An 11,569-nucleotide genomic window follows, 5' to 3' on the forward strand; every position below is an offset into this window, starting at 1 on the left:
TTGTTCCACTTACTATAGTCTTACAGGTCTCCCAGCAGAGCTAGCTCCCTAAAACCTCTCAGGGCATGCGTCTCATATTCTTGCAGAGAAAGGGCAGCTGGGAAGCTGGCTCTTCATGAAAGGACATAGTCTTTGAGGTCTAGCGCTGCCACCCGATGTTCCCAGGCAAGATGAACAGAGCCCACCCTGTACCAGGTGCCAGGTCTGCATTCCCTTGAGCCCGTCTGCCCTGCTGGGACCTGTCTTAGCCCTGCCCTTCCTTTTCTTTCCTTTCCTTTCCCTTCCCATGGCTGTTGAACCAAGGTGCTGGAGCAGGTTGCTGCCCTCCACACCAGCAGCATGGCCAGGCTGGAGCTGCTGCCCGAGGGCATGCTGGAGGTTGGGGGTTCCCTTGTCAGTGCCACCATCCTGGACCAGCTTGTGCAACAGGTTTTGGCCTGAAAACACCCAGAACAGGTACGGGTTTCTTCCTGGAGGAGAAGGTCTTCCCTGGTGTATGAGAGGATGCGGGATGCCAAAAGCATGGGCACACTGAGGGCTGGAAATGGAAAGAAATGAGGGTCCTGAGTTTGCTCTTTCTAGATCCTACCTGGAGTAGGAGGAATCTTACTATATCCACCTCTGCCTGCTGCCTGAATTACTGCTTTGATTGACTTCCCACACAGGGAAAACCCCTCTGTGTTGCAGTATCGATCTACACACATTTTATAAAAGCCATCAATTACGTGGTCATTCTGCCAGCTCTGCAGCTCCTGTCACGGCCTCAGCCTTGTATGAGGAGTCCAAAGGTTGGCAGGTGGACTGGGAAGCAGCTGGTTTATGGCACCTTCCTCCCTGCAGCGCAGCGGGAGCATGTGCTCCAGGAGCTGCTACCAGTGCAAAGCACTGGGGGGCTACATCACGTTTACCCCACTCACTGTATTCTATACACCACGAGATTGAAGAACCAATTAATATATTAATACCTTATTCCTATTGCAGTCCTTGGCTGGTTCTCAACACCACACAGAGGTTAAAAATGTGGTGTAACTAATGGAAAATGGAAGTAAGATTGTGTTAGACCTCCTCTCCCTGCACTCCATCACCCTGATGATTTCTGGGGTTCCGTGTAGAGGGTCCTGTGGCAGGAGGGCTCTCATCCAGCCCCGTGGCTGGTTTTGTTCCTGCTGCTCTAGAACTGTTTTTGTCCATTGAAGACCAACATCTCATGTCTGCAGGGAACAGATGCTGCAAAGAAAGCCCATAAAAAAGGCTTTGTGGGTCTGTAGCTGGGATGGCCCATCCTTGCTTGATGATGATCCAGCCTTGAGCAGCAGCATTTGGTGCACATAGGCTGTAAGAATATCTGCTTCTGAGTGGGGTCACATAGAGGACCTTGTGTCAGGCACAGGCCTGAGACCTCCTGGGCTGGGCAGGCAGAGAACTCTGATTCTCCCAACACACTCAAGCACTTGTGCCTGTTTCCCTGGGTCATTCCCAGCAGGAGAAATCACAGGGTTACAAGACACCATGTTCCATGTTGCCCTTGTAGTTGCTTATGCACAGTCCATACAAGTCCAAATGCCACCCCAAGGCATTTTCCTGCGGCCAGGGTGAGCACATCCCTTGTGGGAAGATCTGGCTTGGGACAAGTGACACTGGAGTAATTTCATACTCCGGAAGGCATCGCCTGGGCTGAGAAAGAGGCTCAGAAGAGTTTCCCACAAAGACTAGAGCAGTGAGAACAGGTTGGATGACAAGATTTATGTGGTGTGATCAGGGAAATTTGGCTCCCTCCCATTTCCAGGGAAACCAGGGAGCTGCTGACAGCTCCAGTGTGAGATGGAGCCATTTTCTGAGCTGCTGGGGTTGTCAGGGAAGTACCATATCTCTGTCAGGTCTCTTACTGTCTACCAGAGCACATCTGCTCATCTTTAGCTGACTCTCTTCTTGGGCCCCTCAGCTGTAAGCCAAGGACCTGATACAATGAAATGCTTCACCACAGGGTCCCATATCTGTGTTTTCCAAAGTGCTTCTGCCAAGCTCCAGGGGTGTTGGGGGAGGAGGGGGGGTTGGTACATGACTTGGATCTCCCTTCTCTTCACCTCCCAGGAGACACCATCCTCAGTCCCTACAGCCAAACAAGGAAAGCTCAGCTACCTCAGCACATATTATGATGGGGCTGGACCACTCTGAAGGTACCAGTGATGGATCCAGATACACATCCTTTCTGCCACCATTTGCCATCAGGCGAAATCCCTGTGTCACTGGTGTCCCTCTCCTCTTTCCATGCTGTCAGTGCTTTGCAGTGAGCTGTTGGGTCCTGTCCTGGGGAAGAGGCCTCTCTGTCCTTGATGGAGTGTCCAGATAGTTTGTAGCCCTACACTGCACTTAACCCTGGCTTCTCTGCACTAGGATGCCCTGCTCCCTGATCCCTGGAGATTGTTTTCAAGACAATAGAGGTGCCAAGCTCTGGACACACTCTTTCTCAGGCTGTCTCAGCCTCTAGGCTGGTTGGGTTTACCTTGGTGAGGTAAAGTTTTGGTGTCTGTATCAGGCTAAGAAGAGCTTCCCCTGGAAGAGCATAGGGGATGGCAAAGGTGTTTAGGAGACTAAGAGTGTTTTGCTTCCTGATGGCAACCTGATCTCCTTTCTGCGTCTTTCTCTCCCATCCTCATTGCCTGGTTTTTTGGTCTCCTATGGAAGAGAGGTCTCAAGACAGCTCGAAGGAAGATGCACACCAACCTGGGGCCTGATGTCTTTGCTGAGGGCGTAGCAGGAGTGAATGTGAGTCCTGTGTGAATGAGCATGACAGGGAGCACTTCACAGTCTGAGACACCAATGACACCAAGTGGTGGCAGTGGACTTTCACAAACATCCTTTGAGCCAGCTCCTCCTCATGGGGCAGTCCCACAACTAAACAAGTGATGAAAGTGGCCTGTCTCCATTTCTCTTACCTCACGCCATGTCCTTTTCCCATCCCTGGGGTCATTCCATGACCACAGGTGGTGGGGGAAGTCCAGGAGACCAGCTACGATGACCGATATCCATGCTCTGAACTGTCAGGGCTTCTGAGGATCTGTGCCACAGTTCTGCTCTGTGGTGGGCTGTGTGTGCCAGGGAAGTCATCCCACTGACCTCAGCTGGGTCAGTGGCCTCGTTGCATCTCTGATTGTGGTGTGCAGAAGCAGCAAGCTCTGCTGTGAGCAAGTTCTGGAGTCCAAGCAGCAGCGTGGAGGGGCACCCTTTGGCCAGAGCAGCAAGGGGAACAAACGGAGAGCTGGAAAAAAAAACCCTGAAGAATTTACTCATTTCCCCAGCCTGGACACAACGCTTTGGTCCTGGAAACCCCCAAAGAATGTGACCTGGTGAGTTACAGGGCATTGCGCTCAGAGATTGTGCCTGCTGTGGACCAGCAGATAAATGTCAGAAAGGCAGATGCCAAGGCAGAGCAGGCAGAGCGCCTAAAAAAGATGTCCCTCAAAAGTTCTTCTGACTCACTCAGTCTGTAATTTAAATTGAAGAGGGATTGGGGGGTTTGGGCTTGAGCGGTTGCTTACCTGTGAGGGAGAAGGAGAAACACTGGAACAGTCAAGCAGTGGAGAAGGTCACCCAGCCTTCACATCTGGCGGTTTTCAAGACCTGATGGGACAAAGCCTTGAGTAACCTGGTTTTGCTCAAAATCTTGAGCAACCTCCAGGGCTGACTCTGCTTTGAGCAGATGGCTGGACTACAGATCTGCTGAGGTCCTCTCCAGCCTGAGTTATCCTGTACTTCTAGGGTGGTGTCCAAGGCAGGTGATGAACACCTTGCTTCTGAGCAACATGTGGGTGGCTCAGGGGGAGAACATTGCTCCAGCAGTTTACATAGCAGTTCAGAGGAGGAAGATGAAGAAGTAGTCCCCTCAAATGGACTGCTGCCCAAGAGGACCCATGCTGGAGCATATACATCATCAAGGGACTGCAGCCTGCGGAGAAGCCCATGACAGAGCATGTACAACCCTGAAGGAAGAAGTGAGCATCAGGCATTCACCCTGGAGCCCAGGAAGAGCAAGAAGGAAGGAGCAGCCGAGAGGAAACTGCTAGGACTTGACTGCATCCCCTGCCATCACCTGTGGCTTTCCCAGGGGACCGAGTGTAACCTGCAGTGACAACAAGGAGGAGACGTGCTTGGGGAGACACTGAGCCTGGCAAAGGGGAGGAGAGGTGCTTTCCCCAAGTGTGAAAATGCTTGGGAGGTTTTATTTGTTTCCAAAAGCTGAATCAGCACTCAGATACTTTATGACGTTAATTGACAATTAAATAAGTTAAATTCTCCAAGTCGAGTCCGTTTTGCCCATGACAGTAATTACCAAGTGACCTCCCCATCTTTGTCTTGACCCAGCAGATAGTGATGAGGGGAGATGGTGGATGGACAGACAGGCAGTTGGGCAGGTTCTTGCTGGGTGGGTGGGAGAATGAGGATCTCACCCAGGAATCTCACAGGTTTCTGCTGTGACATTGAGGAACGGGCTCGCCCTCCCATGATCTTGCCTGAGTGGGATGTGAGCTTATGGTCCCCTGACATGGCATCAGGTCAGAAGTCCCAGTAGGCTGTCGGTCCATCACGCTGCCAGCTGGGAGGCATCTGGTCTGCTCCAGTGTCAAACACGATACATGATGTCATTATTTTTCTTGCTTATAATTAGTTTTAAGCCAAGGCTTTTCTACAGCTAATGAAAGGCGAGCTGGGGGTCACCCATGCCCCAGCGCACAGCAGCAAACCTGGGCAAAAAACACAGGTTGGGGGAAAGATTCCTGCAGTCATGGGCACAAGGGACTGCAGAAGGACCATGGAACATCTCTTGAGTGAAGCTGGTGGGTAGGAGACCATGAAGGACACAAGAAGGGAATAGAGGTCGCTGCAGTGCTACAAGTGGGTTGTTCAGCGGCAGGTTGGAGAACCTGGGAGGGCTCCAAGTAGTAGTGAGGTGATGCTCTCCCTGGGGGCTGCAGCCATACAACTGCTCCAGTGAGGCAGGGGAGGCCTGGCATGATGTGAACCATCATCATATGCCTCCTGGAAAACTCCCTGCCAGCTTGGTCCCGCTCTCCTGAAGGATGAAGAGCCCTAGCACTGGGGCATTTGATGGGGAGCACCAGGTCTTGAAGGCAATGTTTGGGGAAAACTAGTTGTAGGATGTTTGGCTTTTACCCATTAAAACTAACCCCCGAATAGCTGAGAAAATGCCAACTCTGAAGGCCCAAAAGCTGCGCTCTAAGTGGAAAATAAACGCTCATTTATTGGTGTAAGATCTGTAGGATTTGGAGGCCAAGGCATGGGGTTTGTGTCTGCTGCATGGGGGATGCTGGGTCCCCGTTACTAAACCACATCATTCCCAGCTGGCAACACCTGGGCAGTTGCTGCCAGCAAGCCCAGGAGCGGCACCCAGGGGACAAGAGGGGGTATATGTGGGCAGTTGGGCAAGTCTGCAAATAACCCGCAGGCCTGTTTCTTTGCAAACATGATCAGTGTGAATGCTGGTTGTGCCCACACCAGGGCCTGCACCCCAAGGTTGACCTTGGAGAATTGGTGACCCCATCATACAACCTCTGTCTTTTTCACCTCCCAGAGTTACCAGCCTGCCCCAAGCAAGACCTGGGGATCCCATGATGTCCCCAGCTCTCACCTGGCTTGGGAGATCCTGTGACATTGGCAGTGGGTTTGCAGCACCGTCTCCTGAGAAGCGTCTCCAGGCCTGGGGCTGAGCAGGAGGCAGCACTGTGCCAGGCCGTAGGCCAGGGCATCTCTGCCTGCGTGCCCCACATCTCCTGGGATGGAAACCAGCCATTCTCTCCTGCAGCTCCCCAGAAAAGGGCTTAGGGCTGCCACTGCCTTTCCCTTGCTCAAGAGTAAGTTCCTGAAGGAGCAACATATTCATAAACACGATCTGAGCTTCAAGCCACCCTTGAAGCAACAGGGAACAATGTGGGGAGGTCTCCTGCCATGGCTTTTTCCCCTCTACTGGTCCTCAGCACTTTCAGAAGCTGGATTGACCCTTGGCTTGGCTCGGCTCTGGGCTCCCGTTGCCCTTGGGAGAAGGGCTCTCCTCCCTGCATGAGCTCAAAGGCTCAGGTTGAATTCAACATCATAAGTGTGTGTGGGAAAGCTTATGGTTTCATTTATGGCATCACTCTGTGATTTGCTGCCAGGTTTATCTCTGCCTGTGGACATCCCCAGGGGTGGCCGTGGGACATATCTTTGAGCAGCACTTTCAGAAGGTGCAGAACCAGAGCCTGTGCTCCATCACCCATTTGGGCAGCCCCCATTTGTGCCCTCCTTCAGCTGTCCCGCACCGTGGAGGAGCCCAGGGCAGTACCTCTGCCCATGCACAAGGCAACAGAGCACCAAGGAGTCATCCCAGAACAGACTCATAAACAGGTGGAGTGTTTCATGGTCAACACCTTCACCTGAGGGACAGCAGAAGATGGCCCAGCCAAGGCCAATGAGCCTGTAGTAAATGCCGGAGTCCCCTATGGCAGGGACCTTGCTTGAACCAGAAATCCCAGCAATGCCCTGAGACAGATGTTTTTTGTTTTCAGGAGGGGCTGCTGGTGATGCCTCTGTAAAGAGGGTTATAAAGATGCTCCACTAGTGAGGGGTGCAATCAGCTCATCCAAGCTTGGAATTTTGTTGTGCAGCAATTAGGGTCTCCTAATTACAGAGGCTGCAGGGACGGAATCCAATCCCCTCCCAGCCACCCAGAGCCAGGAGCTTCCCCCCAGCCCCTGCTCCCCATCCCTGCTGCACAAGGTCTGGGGGTCTGCCTCCCTCCAACCCAAAAAGTCTGAGCTCCTCTGTGCAAAGAGCCAGTTTTATTCACAGGGGCACATCAGACACCAAGAAAGCAGAAAACAGAGGAAATATACAGGGGTGCTCTGCTTTACATACAAGCAATCACTATTAACAATATTACAGAAATAATAAATAAAAGTGATGTTACTACAGTAACCCACAAGGACGATGCTCTCCTCCATTCCCCACGTGTGGCCGAGCCTGTAGACCTCATCCTCCAGCCGCGCTTCTTCAGTTTGAAAAATACTTCTCCAGCACCTTTGTTAAAAGCCCTGTCTCCTACAAGAGAAGGCACAATGGTGAGACACTGGGTCCCATGCAGAGCCTCCACCAACATCTCCTTCTGGGTACCACAGGACAGAGGATCAGACAAATGACCCATGCCGGACCACAATGGCACTTTCAGGGGTGGCTCAAGACAGCACATGAGAAGGAGAGGGCGAGAAGCTTGGCTCCTGCCTCCCATCCTGGGCTCCAACAGCTGACAGACATCAGCCCACTGAGAGCAGCTACGAGGTTGGGCTTTAGGAACAAGAGCAGCCTCAGGGCCTGGTTCAGCAGAGTTATGTGAGAAGGCACAAAGAGACACAAAACACAGCAGGGAAGAGCTACAGAGGGATTTTGTGGGATTCTGTACTGCCCAGAGGTCCCAGAGATACACAGTGCAGCATCTGCCTTCAATGCAGAAGGGCTCTCCCCACACCCCTGGAGCCATCCCACTCCACAAACGTGGCCTCACCCCGTCTGTCTCCTGGAGAAATACCACCACACACCCAAGGAGATGAGAAGGGATAGGGGCGATCCTCCTCTGGCAGCCAAACCCTTGTCACACACAGCAACAGGGTGGCACCGTGAAGCCTCAGCATGCCCAGAGCCAAGCCCTACCTACCACATGTGGTTAAAAAGACAAAACAGAAATCCCCGTTTGTGCAAATCCCTTCTGCTCCATGCAACTTCTGCCGTCACAAGCACAGAGCAGCACAGGGGCTCCCGCTTCGCAAAAGGATGCGAAACATCTGGAGACAAAACCAAACATGAAGGGAGAGCAAGCAAAAAGACTAAGCCCTGGGATTTATTTAATGCTTAGAGGAGCCCCACAGAAAGGAAGAACCCATTTGTGAATGATCAGAAAAGGAAGAGCCCACTGGGTTTTTCAATAAAAGTCAAGTTCCTTTGACACTTATCCTGCCACAAAGCACATGTGCTGGAGCAGCAGAGCAACACGCAGAGAGCACATTAACTCCTGCCTTGCTGGCCAGGGGGTCCCTAGGAAAGGAGAAGCATCTCTGTTTTTCTAACTGAGCTGAGATGGAAGTGACAGATCCTGAGCAGAGGGCAGACAGAGAGGTTCACGGAGCAGATCTATTAAACTGCTTGTGAGGCAAGTGGTGAACACAGCACACAGATCAGCTCACGCACAGGCTGGGCGCTGACCCCAGGTGTCCAACAACAGCCACACTGAGGGAAAAAGCTGTCAGGGTGGTAGGAATTGGCACTGGCACCGTGTCACCCACAAGAGCAAGAAAAAAATAAGGTAAGCGTAAGATAAGTGTAACACAGACAGCACCCAAAGGCACCAGGGAGAAGTAGTTCTGTAATATCAAACGGCAGCTCAGAGGCAAGGATGCCCCGGGGGACGCGTGGGGAAGAAAGGAGTGGGAAGGCAGAAGATAAGCCTAGTGAGGTTCTCAGAGGTGGCTGAAGAGTAGAACCAGACCTATCGCCCAGCAAGATCCCCACTGACATGGAGAGGATGGCTGGCACACCAGGGCACTGGCTGAGGAGAGGCGAGAGGCTTCGGGAGGAGAAGGTGAGGAGTAGGAGCCAGCTGTACATCAGGCCCCTGAGCTGTGGTGCCACACACGTGCAGGGCACCCCACCTCCCACCAGAACAGCATCAGTGCAGTGAGGCTGGCAGCTGGCCACCATCTGCTTGACCACGAGCCAAATCGCCTCCAGCAGCAGAGCTCTGACACCCACCACACGCATGCCGAGGGCTGATGCCCAGTGCTGGGTGCTAGCCCTGGCCAGGACCTGGGAACACAGATCGAAAGGGCTGGCAGGGCTTTGGTGCCCAGCTGGCAGCCCAAGGCACAGCACCAGCCTCTGCCCCAGCACAGCTGCAGCACCAGCAGGGACCATGAGACCTACACAGAGGAGAGCCACAAGGATCACTCCCAAACTCACACCACATGCTCATGAACATCTTAGCGGATGAGGCAGGGCAGCACATCCTCCAGCTCTCCCATCACCGCAGGCAGTTAAAGCGGCAAATACCCCCCTCCTCAAAGGCTCCCCAGGGAGGCTGGAGAGGGTCCAGGACCTTCACAGCTCTGTCCTCCCTTTCAGCAGCCTCCAATAGGCAAAAGCTGCAGCAGCACAGCAGCCGCACCACACAGCATCTTACGGGGAAGCAGGGTGGGCTGGTGTCTTCATGGTGGAAAGCCCTCTCCCGAGGGGACCAGCTCTCTAGGAAAGCCTCAGTTTACCTTAGTCTGCTGAAACCAAGTCAAGAAGGCGCTTGAACAATCAGAGCCACTCAGGCTTACACACCTGCAACTCTGCTCCAACTGCGTCTTCCCCCAAAAAGCAAAGAGGAGGAGTAAGCACTGCCTAAATCTGGGCAACAGAAGCAGTTAATCCGAGTGCAGTGTCACTGAACAACTCCTCGAGCACAGCAGCTCAGTGGGACAGCACAGGCAGGACCCACCTAAGAGGATTTCATCCCTTTCAGGCTCTCAGCTACTTCCTGCAGTGACTAGAAAGGGGAAGACTCCAGGGAAGTGCCCATGAAGCAACAGACAAGTGGAGCCACACGGACTGAGCGATTCCATCTCCACGTTCTGTGTGGGGATCTGGGTGTGCACGTTGCTCCCCGGGGCAGGTCTCTGGGTGAGCTCCGAGGCAAGAGCCACGCCGAGGAGGCTGGGGAATCTGCTGATGCACAGAAGGACTACCAAAGCTCCTGCCTGCTCTCTGAGACCCACTCTGCAGCAGTGTGACTACCGCACACCTCCCCTCTGCCAGGCAAGCTAATAAAGCTATGTGCCCCTCAGTAAGGAGGGATCCCAACCAGAGCAACACAGACCCAAGAGGAGGCATCAGAAGCCCAAGACCTCTCTGCAGGACAGACTCCTTTCCCTTCACGTATGGGGCTGTGTCTCTCTTGACCTCTCTCTACAGAAATAGAGGGGAGAACAGATTTCCCTGCAGCGGCAGCAAAAGGTGATGTTTCTTCAAAAGGTGGCAGCCACAGTGGCCAGCCATCCTCTTCTGCATCCGGCTGAGGAGAACTCAGATGCTTACTAACAAGCCCTGGGCTGGAGATCACCACTGCCACAGCTCCATCAAAGCATCCCTTCCTCATCCTCACACCCTTCCCAAGCACTTGTGACTATTAGCCACCACCCAGCTAGACACAAGCCTAGGGAGACTTCTCCTCTGCCCCTTTTATGGCTGATCTTAAGAAGTGGTTTAAGGAGGGTTAACAGGAGCAGAAAGTGGGGGCATACAGCTCTAGCAGCTGTGCAGATGCTCCATCTCCAGTAAGGCAGATTAACATCTCCACCACCTCCCTGCTCTGAGCATCTCCCTCCACCTTAGTCAATATTCACCTGGTCAGTGAGGTCATATTTTCCTTGGTTCTCATCCAAAAGTCTCTCTTGCAAGAGGATTTTCAGGAGCTCACGGGTAAGCAGTTCCATCATGTCCTCCAGCAAGGCTCTGAGAGAGGGACCAAAGACCATCGGCATTGCCGGCTCCTCTGGCGACTCCAGGTGCGGGGAGCCCGTGACACTCTTCTTCCCCATGAAGTGACCTGCAACACAAGGCACATGTGTGTCTGCATGAACTCCCGGGAGGAGAGAGACAGGGGCCGTTATCTGCTGCCTCACACCACATGTCAACAAGAAGCCCTGAGCAAACCTAATGCCTAAATTAACGAGTACAAGGAAGTGAGGAAAAACCCATTAATCCCAGGTCCACATGAGACATGGGGCAGCGTGGGGCACAGAGGGCTCCCCACAGGCAGCGCAGGGCAGAGGGTCCCGGCGGGAGCCGTGCCCAGCACAGCCCGCGTCCCACCGCCGCTCCACGACACGCCTGTCCGTGTCACCATCCCCGGTACCTGTGGCCCAGAGGTTTCCGCGGGGGTTGACCTTGATCTTGGCCGCCTGGCTGCGGTGCTCGGCGAAGTCGAGGTGGACGGCGGGCCCCAGCGCAGCGCCGCAGAGCAGCAGCAGGAGGCAGCGCAGCGCCGCCATGGCCGCCCCGGCGGGACCCGCGCCCGCCCGCCGCCGCCGGCACTTATAGCGCGGGGAGGCGGGGGGAGAGGGGGCGAGGCCGCAGCCTGCACCGCCCCCCCCCCCCCCCCAATCCACCCCCGGCAGCTGCGGGGTTTCCAGCCCTTCTCGGCCGCCCCCAGCCCGTCCCGCTCCCGCACACCGCCCCGCTCACAGAGACTGCCCCGCTCGCACAGCCCTGCCTGCTGCCGCACGCCGCCCCGCTCCTTCAGCAGCCCCTCAGCCCGCCCCGGCTTCCTCCTTCAGCCCAGCCCTGCTCCCCCGCAGCCGTCGGTCAGGACGGACCCCACTTTCTGCCTGCATCCAGGCAGGGCGCCACCCATTGACCCCCGACCCGGGCTCCTCGCCCCTCTGTTTGTCCCCCCATCCCGGACCGGGCCATCCACACCAGATGTGGTGGGAGACGGCGCACATCCCACCACCCAGATGTGGTGGGAGACGGCACCAGACAGACC

The 11,569-nt window shown here is 54.5% G+C and overlaps 1 protein-coding gene across 1 annotated transcript; it reads right to left on the reverse strand.

Moving 5' to 3' along the window:
* Positions 1–6,815: 6,815 nt before the first annotated feature.
* Positions 6,816–11,088, reverse strand: NMB (neuromedin B). Its single transcript, XM_074156544.1, has 3 exons — positions 10,940–11,088; positions 10,428–10,630; positions 6,816–7,092 (listed from the first exon to the last, which is right to left on the reverse strand). The coding sequence occupies exons 1-3, from the start codon at positions 11,073–11,075 to the stop codon at positions 7,045–7,047; spliced, it is 387 nt and encodes a 128-aa protein (XP_074012645.1). The 5' UTR covers positions 11,076–11,088; the 3' UTR covers positions 6,816–7,044.
* Positions 11,089–11,569: the final 481 nt, after the last annotated feature.

The sequence above is a fragment of the Numenius arquata genome, chromosome 11, assembly GCF_964106895.1.
Source record: "Numenius arquata chromosome 11, bNumArq3.hap1.1, whole genome shotgun sequence".
Classification (NCBI taxonomy): Eukaryota; Metazoa; Chordata; class Aves; order Charadriiformes; family Scolopacidae; genus Numenius; species Numenius arquata.

Coding starts and splice junctions, on each gene's coding strand:
- NMB (XM_074156544.1), bottom strand. CDS start 11,075: ATGGCGGCGCTGCGCTGCCTCCTGCTGCTGCTCTGCGGCGCTGCGCTG. Junction 10,631..10,939: donor CGGAAACCTCTGGGCCACAG/GTACCGGGGATG, acceptor CTTGTGTTGCAG/GTCACTTCATGGGGAAGAAG. Junction 7,093..10,427: donor AATATGACCTCACTGACCAG/GTGAATATTGAC, acceptor CTTCTCTTGTAG/GAGACAGGGCTTTTAACAAA.